Source organism: Cavia porcellus, unplaced genomic scaffold, assembly GCF_034190915.1.
Source record: "Cavia porcellus strain 051 isolate PalLab524CR breed Dunkin Hartley unplaced genomic scaffold, mCavPor4.1 scaffold_6, whole genome shotgun sequence".
NCBI lineage: Eukaryota > Metazoa > Chordata > Mammalia > Rodentia > Caviidae > Cavia > Cavia porcellus.
The window spans coordinates 23473237-23482465 of record NW_026947489.1 but is presented as its reverse complement, the minus strand read 5'-3'; the positions used below and the strand labels follow the sequence as shown (position 1 = coordinate 23482465).

The following is a 9229-nucleotide window of genomic DNA, read 5'->3' as shown; positions in this document are numbered from 1 at the left end:
GAAAAATATGTTTTGTTTTGTTTTGTTTTTACAGAAAAAGTCACATTGGGGCTGGGGATTTAGCTCAGCGGCATAAGCGCCTGCCTTGCAAGCAGGCAGTCGTGAGTTCGATCCCTGGTACCGATAAAAATGAAAAAGACCAAAAAAAAAAAAAAAAAGTCACATTGCCATCAGTCCCCCTCAAAATCTATACCCCTTGCTTGGGACACTTATTCTGTCATTCTTGCAATCTTTGAAGCATTTCTTGGAGTTCACTTTTGTGTCTTTAGTTGCTTTGGGACAGTTGAGAGATTCCCAACTGTCATGGCTGCCTCTGTGTCCTGAATGAATTGAAAATACTTTGCACGGTTATTTTGACTTTGGAGATCTAGATATCCCCAGGTGCCAGATTGGTGAGTAAGGTAGATAACATGCTGTACTGTTTTTAGGAGCCGTCTTCCCTTTGGCTGGTACACAGCAGTGGCATTCATTATATTTTTTATTTGATCTCAAAGACAGTCACAGAGGTCTTCCAGAGCTGTTTCAGAAAGTGGCAAGTGTCTGAAGCAAGGGGGAGGGCCCTGAGGGGAGTAATGGCAGGGTGTCTTTTACTGTAATAAATTTTACCTAAACACACCATATTTTTTAATTGGCCTGTATATATCTGAATCCTGAACTGTTAATTTAAATTCTAATGATATTAACTTCTCCCAAAGTCAAGTGGCTTTTCCCGGTCTTAACTCACTCCAAGTTTAAAACTTGAGAATTTTTAAAGCATACCTTGTTAAACTTCTATTTATGATTTTATATCAAGATGTCCTCCTAGAGCCTCATGTACTCACAGGTGGGACTTTTGGGAGGTGACGGAATTAGAGGCATGAGGGTTATCAGTGGGCTAGTCCACTGGGGAGTTCATAGTTAAATGCGCTGCAGGGCGATGGCGTCTGTAGGAAAAGGCGGTGTCTCTCCTCCTCACTCCTCCCGGCACTGCTCCTGCTCCCGTTCAGCACACGTGCCCCCTCCAGCACTCCGCCCTCTCTGCCATGCCATCTTGCCTGGAACCAGCTGACCATGCAAGGACTGCAACTTTGAAAACATGGGCCAAGATAAATCTCTCCCCTTTAAGATGTGGTGTCAGTTATTGTGTCGTAGTGATGAGGAAAACGACTAAGACAGACCTATATAATTTTTTCACATAAAACTAACCAAAGCTTTTTAGTATTTCAGAGCCCTTATTTATATTTACACACTCAAGATTCTTCGGTCAAAATAAAGAATACTAAAAAAAAACCGGAATAAACTTCTCAGTGAATAGAACGGTTTATATATAATTCCTCTTTGTCTGACAGTAATAGAGTACGTGCTTTCCCAAGTACCATTTCCAGCCTCAGAAGCTGTCTCAGCCTGGGAATTGTGATTTCTTAATGGGAAAACGTTTCTCTCTCTCACTACAGAGGACAGTGCGAACCGTAGCCCAGGGCATAGATCTACCAAATCTGTGGGGTCTGCTACAGTTTGGATCTTGCATGTTTCTGAAAGGGCCGCATGTAAGAAGCTTAAGTCTTTGGCCTATGGCACTAGGAGAAGGTGAGGGAACCCTTGAAGGATGGGGCCTAGCAGGAGGAAGTCAGATACCGGGGGACACTTGGATCCCACCCCTTTCCTGTCACTTCCAAACCACCATGAGGTGAACAGGTCTCCTAAACTGATACCTGTAACTGCCAGGCTCAGTAACATTGATGACAACTGATGGACTGAAACCTCTGAAACCGTCAGTCCAAATAAACCTTTCTTAAAATTGCTTATCTCAATTTTAAGTATTTTGTTACTTAAAAGAATGCTAATACAAATTCAATTAATGAAATAAGACTATTTTTAAAGAGTAAAAATAATACATTTAAAAACAAAGTGTTTAATTATTAGAGTTAAAAATGAGTGCTGTCTGTCAGTAACTTCAGAGTAAAAGCTCTTTTCCTTCTGTTTCAGCATTCTAAACTTAAAACTGACATTTCGTCAGGTGTGGGACGTGCGCCTGTAGCCTCAGCTACTTAGTAGGCTGAGGCAGGATCACCTGAGCCCAGGCACTCTGAGCAACACAGACCCGTTTCTTAAGGGGAAAGAAAGGAAACTGACATTTCATTACTCTTAATTCTATCAAGGTTTTGTCTTCTTTTAGGCATAAAATATAAAAGGAAAGTTAAAGCGTCGTCTATTGAGCATGAAAAGCAATGCAGCTTTGGAAACTAAAACACAGCTGGAAGTCTTCCTGGATGTCTTCTTGCTATAAGGTTTCAAGAAGCCAAACACTATTCTTAGAACCAGCACTCGAAGTTATTACAGTATGGATACCCCAAGTAAGTCCTTCTGGGCCTCAAAAATTAACCAAGACAAAGACTTTACATCAAATTTCCTGCAAGCTGTTCCCAAAGGACATTAGTCAACATTTGACATTTTAAAATCAGTGCCAATTTTTAAACAGAAATGCTAATTGTAGCTCCACTTTTGCATAAACTTTCTTACTCATCTGTCATTTCCTAAAGGATACAACTTGCTTTTTCAGTTCACAGATGAATTCAAGTAAACACTCATAAGCCCTTAATCTCAGGGTCTCCTGCCCTCCCTCATCTGTTATTAGTTACTCTCATCCTTCATACCAACACTCTGCTTCACAATTTACCAGGTACTTTCCTGCCACTACTGCAACAAATGCTTACTTTCACCTATTATGTGTCCCTGGGGGTTTCATGGTCATAATTATAGTTTTTACTACGAAGCTTTTGCTTTGGTCATTTTGTTCTGTGAGGGTGGTAGGGTAGGTATCGTTCCCATTTTTACAAGTGAGCTAATGTCAAAGTTTAAGTCATTTTCTCAAGGTTATGGACCTTGTAAGGACAGGATTGGTAGCCAGGAATCCTTATGTCTAGCGCTGTGCGCTAGTACACAAACTATTTTAAATTCTGTGTAACATAGTTTCAATTTTTTGTTCAGATTAGAGTTTTGTTTTTATGGTACTGTCTTTTTTTTTTTTTTCTTTTTCCTTTTTATCGGTACCAGGGATTGAACTCACGACTTCCTGCTTGCAAGGCAGGTGCTTATGCCACTGAGCTAAATCCCCAGCCCCCCATACTGTCTTACAAAACAAAAACCATGCTTTTTTTTTGGAAGGGGGGAAACTAGGGCTCAAACTCACAACCTCACACGTGCCAAGCAGGCGATTGTGCTGCTAAATTCCAGCCCCAGAAACTATGCCTTTTATTTGTTTTTAAGTACACAGGGCAGTCTAAAATAGTGATTGCTGCCAAAACCAAAAAGCCAGCAATAGTAAAGAAATTGTTCATACAAAATGCAGGGATAGCACGTTAACAGGACTTTCCCTAGTTTGGATCCTGAGGCGTACTCAGGTCACTGTGGAGTCCCTAAATATTTGTGGTATCAAGACTTGGCCTATGCCTACTGATACAATTAGAAGGGTACAGGAAACCTTACTAAAATTTTACTTACATCTCAGTGTGAAACATGTTTTATTAGAGCCTTTCCAATAAAATGCAGGAGAGGTGGCTTTTCACGAAGTGGAAAGGACAGAACAAGGCAGAGCACAGAGAAGCACCTGGAGAAATCAATCTAAAGGGTCCCGGCCAGGGATGGCAAACCTATTAGAGCTTTCAATGCTAATGCATGCCAGAGGTTTGCCACCACTAGCCTAGGCAGAGGTATAAGAGAAATGGCAACAAATTGAAGAAGTTGTTCTTTGATAGCTTTTGTGATTAAACCTGTACTTTTAATAATACCCTTAAACTAAGATCTTTTCAACAAACAAGAGCAGAGTAATAAATAAAAAAATACATCTTACCATATTAATAAATGGGCTGTCGAAACTCGGAAAATCATTAAAAATTTTGTTATGAATAAGAAGTACTGTAATACCCACTAAGTGATTTGAAGTAGAATGGTTTCTCTGAAACGAAGTGACAACATCATTTCCCTTTAGACAGGGAAGCTGCAAAGGTATGCACTTGGAAATGAATGTGACACTATAAAATCAACCTAAAATAAAAGTACCAAAAAGTAGTCAGTGTATATGAATAAACTTTACGTAACATGAATTTTTTTCTATGTTTTAAATTAGCAAAAAGCCTTAGTTTCTATAAAATGATGTGTGCCCTAATCCCACCTACCACCAGATGACGAACCTAAACTAAGAATGAGTCCTTTCTCATTTTACAGCTTTATTATTGATTTTCCTCTAAAGAGACCAAATTAGTTGTACAGCTACTTTACCTATAGAGTAAGCATTCACAAAGTACCATGGTCATATAACAGTAAGCACTGTGGTGTATTCATGAACTGATAGTACTAGCTCTATAGAATTTTAGAAATAAGTACATCTGAGTTGGAATTTAACAGGGACATTCTTTTATCTTACAAAGTAAAAGGAAGCATTTTTTAATTTGATGTTTTTATTTCTGTCTTAGACAGAACTTCTGGAGGTCAAACAAGGAAAATATACCAAACTCAAAGCCCTATAGTCTTGAAGAATCTGAGGTAGAAGTCAAGCAATATAATCCAGTGTTTTTAAAGGAATATTTATTCTCAGCAACCATTACATCTTTCAAGATCTATTTTTTAAGGTCTTAAGTTCCAAAACATTAATAATCCATTCTCTAAAATGGGATGGAAAACAGTGATCAGCAGAACACACATGAATTTTTTGCCATGTTAACAAAGTAATTGATTTTACTAAAAGATGTCACCACCAGTTCTATCAGTAGTAACCATAGGGAGGCCGCTGGTTATAACCATATTGTCCATACTGCTGTGGATAGTAAGGCTCTTGTCTGTGTTGTGGGTAATTATTACCCCAGGATCGTCCATGCCACTGGTTTGATCGATTGTCACTTGGCCACCCCCGTCTGCCATCCCTACCTCTAAACTGTCTGTTATCTTGCAACCTACAACAACAAAGAAAATAGTTTTTAAAGTTCTCTTATTAAAAACAAAAATAAGAACTCTTTCCCAGCATACTTGAATTCACAAACAATCTAAAATGAAATTTTAAAACATTTTTCTTTTTTCTTTATTTTTTTTGTCTTTTTTTCCTTTTTATCAGTACCAGGGATCGAACTCACAACTGCCTGCTTGCAAGGCAGGCGCTTATGACGCTGAGCTAAATCCCCAGCCCCAAAACATTTTTCTATAGAGAATGTTACAGCACCGGTAGTTAAAACTTCGCTAAGGTTTCAATCATTCTTCCAGTATCATACTGAATACAATTTACAAAGAAATAGGCAAATAACAACAAAACCCAAACAACACCATGGTTCTGGACCAGCTGAAAAGTATTCAGTTGTACAAATCAGCATGGTGATTTATTCCTTTCATTATTTTGAATGATTAAATAGGAATAATTTCCATTAATTTTTTTGTGTGTAAAAATATAAAATATTTTTATTTTAAAAATTTCATTATAAAACTAACATGCATATAAAACAAAGCTTAGGAAATAGGAAAAAAATTCCACTTTCCAAATACAGTAAGTATTAATTCTCACATTTTGGTATGCTTTTAAAAACATTTATTCCATGTTTTTTTTTTTTTTTTGGGGGGGGGGTCTTTTTTCATTTTTATCAGTACCAGGGATCGAACTCACGACCGCCTGCTTGCAAGGCAGGTGCTTATGCCGCTGAGCTAAACCCCAGCCCCCCATGTTTGTTTTTTAAATACAAATTAAATCAATTGGTAGGAACAATTTAGAGTTCTGTTTTTATCTGTTAGTATTATAAGCTTGTGTTACATAATTTGGTGTCTTTCTTTTTTTCTTTGAAATAAAATGCCTTTTATTAATTTCTGAAGTAAAATCAAAACAATACTTTAAAATTTTATTTACGTATACTTTGGTACTGACAGATTGATCCCAGGAGCACTCTACCACTGCACTACATCCCTAGCCCTTTTAAATTTTGCAATAGGGTCTAAATTGCCTATGCAGGATTCAAAACTGTGGTCCTTCTACCTCGGCCTCCCTCAGTTTGGGATTATAGGTTTGCTTCACTACACTCAGCAAAACAATACCTTTTTGGTGGAATTATGCCCAAAGACTACATTTTAAAGTCTAATCACAAAAGAAAACTTAGTCTACAAAAAGAACATTAAAAAATTTTAAAAACATACATGTGAACAGTAAGGAAAAGAAAGAATGTGATGCTGACAAAGTATTAAAGAAAACATTTATCAGCATTTACTCTGTGCAAGCACTATTAGCAGGCGGCAGGTAAACCCCGCTGAAAACACTGGGCGCTACTTTCCCTGACCGAGGGAAGCCGTGAAAGCTACCCTCTCACACCGCCATGCACATTTGTTCTCCTGAAGTGATACATACCGATTGCCTCTGTTTCTCTGATTCCCACCAGCTCTGCTGTTCCATTCCTCAATAACTGGAGGAGATTCAGGGGGGCGTTTCAGATATTCCTGGTATTCTTCATCATCTTTTGTGAATCTGTTTGCAAACATCTCTTCAAAATCTGGAACAGCTTCAGAAATATCAGTCATCCTGAAATTCTAGAGGTTAAAAGATGTTTCTATTAGAATTTTTAAAAATTAATACTATCTTACCAGATAATGAAAAACAAGTGAACAATTTTAGGCAGCGTCACACACCTTTAAGCTTAAGAATTGAGTCCACTTCTCTCTCTCTCTTTTTTTTTTTTTTTGGTATTGGGAGTTAACTCAGGACATTGTACTTGCCACTGAGCTACTGAGCTATATCCCTAGCCCCTCTCTTTTTCTTTCTTCTTCTTCTTTTTTAGTCTAAGTTGACCAGGCAACTCATGACACCTTGCCTCAGCCTCCCAAGCAGGTGGGATTACAGGTGTGCACCAACACATCTGACCAACATTTCTTGACTACTAAATTCCATATACTGTGATATATAGGACCCTGTAGAAAATAAAAAACATAAAAAATATATCATGGACCCTGCCCGCAAAGAGATCTCAGTCTAGTAGAAAAGATACAGCATAAACCCAAAGGGGAAGCCAGACACAGTAGTGTATGCCTACAGTCATAGAACTCAGGAGGCTGAGACAGGATCATTTTGAGTGAGGCCAGCCTGGACTTCCTGCCTTAAAAAACAAAAACATAAATAAAGGAAAAAGCACAAGATGCCAAGAAATGAGGCTGGAGAAGTAAGCAGCAAGCATATTGTGAAAAATTTTGTCTTCATTGCAAGCAATTTTGCATTTTTTTCTTGGTAGGCAATGTGGAGTTATAGGTGGCCGAATAAAGAAAGGCTCAAGATCCAATTATCTGGATATTTTACTTTAGAGAGTACATCTTATCAAATAACCTACTTTCAAGTTGTCTAGAATTGGCAAACGGTCAAATGTTCAATCTATAGCCCTTTGCATAGAAATCACATAAGAGATTTTAAAAAATGAGCCATACCTAATCCAGATGGGCAGCAAAATCATAAGGAAAATGTGCTACCCTAGGTTTGTGGTCTTTCTGAGGCTCCCTCTCTAACACATGTATAAACAAATACTATGCATAGAATGGAATTTAGAATCGGAACCAGTGCAAATTTACTCCCCAAAATATGAAGCAGCTATTTAATGTTTAAAGCTACTTAAAATTTAAATCTGTGCAGGGAGGGAAAAACACTGGAAGGAAACTCTTTAAAAATGGGAGTCAAAAGAGCTGGGAATTTAGGGGCTTTAGTGATTGAAAGGCAGATTAGAAGTGCTCTAACCCACTGTGATGCGGGCGTACCTGTAATCCCAGGCTGAGGCAAGGGACTGCCAATTTCTAGCCTAGCCTGGCAATTTAGTGAGACTCTATCTCACGATAAAAAATAAAACTGCTTGTGGTGTAGTTCAGTAGTATACCAGAGATACCTGCCTAGCGTGGGTGGATCCTTAGGTTCAATTCCCAGCACCTGGCCGACAATCTTTCTTTCCTTTTCCATTTACTCATTTATTTATTTATTTATTTTTGTCTTGAGACAGGATTTCACTACACAGTGCAGGCTGGCCTTGAACTTACTTTGTAACCTAGGCTCGCCCGTGAACTCACAGCGATCCTCTTACCCCAGCAGAGGGCTGGGATTACAGGCGTGTGCCATCATGCTCGCCTTGAACATTTCTTGAGTATAAAATTCCAGGCACTGTGCTAACTAGGAGCCTGCAATATAAACACAACCACTGCATCATGGTGCTCTAAAGACTTCTAATGCTGATATTCCTTAAAAGAGAACTGAAGTTTATACTACAGAGCTACAGGAGGCTACCCAAACGTGTCTTTTGGCCTTTCAAAATCAACACGATAATTCAAGCATTATAACTTCATGAGGTATGTTCTCTTCCGTTGAAAACATGGTTACGCCTTTCAAATCTGGACCCGAGCAGGACTAATTTATTCATACAAATAAAACCATATAGCACCGTGGTAATGACTAACTTATTCATACAAATAAAACCATATAGCAGGACGGGGTCTGGCTGCTCTAGGAGGCGATCCTGCAAAACAGACTACTGGTGGCGAACCTATGGCACGCGCCCCGAAGCGGTCTATTTGTATCATTTAAAACTCTAAAGGGTCCATCACTGGAATAGACGAAAATACCTGAAGACAACTGCGCTATGCAGTCCGACCTCAAACCACGACACAGGTTGTTCGCCAAGGCGTTGACAGATCTGCCGTGCTGTCCAGACGTTGCTGCCCAGACGCCGGGACTCTCGAGCTCCGCAGGAGTGGCTTCCGGTCCCACCGGACTCCAGATCACCGCAAGGACCGCGGACGCCCCGCGGGCCACACGCCTTGTCCTTCCTCGTCCTCCTCCCCGTCGCCCCTTAAGGGCGACTCACCGCCGGTGTCTGCGTCCGTCCAGTTCTGACCCAAACCTCTTTGAGACACTCGCAAGTGTAGCGAGCTGAGGGCGCCACACAGCGAAACTGAAGGCCTTTTGAGATCTCCTAGGTAACGGACCCTCTTCCGCCTGAGCCCTACAACCACCTGACTTCCGCTTCCGGGAGCGTAGTGTCGCGATATCTGGCGCTCGCTGTAGCTTTTTACTTTTGACTACGCCTTGTTCCTTCGAATTTTTGGCGCGAGCGTCTGAGCTCATCATACAGCTGTGGAGTCATCGGGTGGGCGACACTGTCCTTCGACACCCCTCCTGCCTGCAGGCTGCAGGGGAAGACTTCGCCTCTGCCTGCGCCACTGACTAAGAGATGAGGCAGAAGAAGGGAAGGACGGC

General features: G+C 40.1%; 1 protein-coding gene across 2 annotated transcripts; it reads right to left on the bottom strand.

The window, feature by feature from the left end:
- Positions 1–4546: 4546 nt before the first annotated feature.
- Ramac (RNA guanine-7 methyltransferase activating subunit) lies at positions 4547–8982 on the bottom strand. 2 transcript variants are annotated; one of them, XM_003475745.5, is made up of 3 exons: positions 8596–8982; positions 6356–6534; positions 4547–4928 (listed from the first exon to the last, which is right to left on the bottom strand). In XM_003475745.5, the coding sequence occupies exons 2-3, from the start codon at positions 6523–6525 to the stop codon at positions 4742–4744; spliced, it is 357 nt and encodes a 118-aa protein (XP_003475793.1). In that variant the 5' UTR covers positions 6526–6534; positions 8596–8982; the 3' UTR covers positions 4547–4741. The 2 variants fall into 2 exon arrangements, with proteins under 2 accessions (XP_003475793.1, XP_063106168.1); XM_063250098.1 differs by lacking the exon at positions 8596–8982 and adding an exon at positions 8017–8154.
- Positions 8983–9229: the final 247 nt, after the last annotated feature.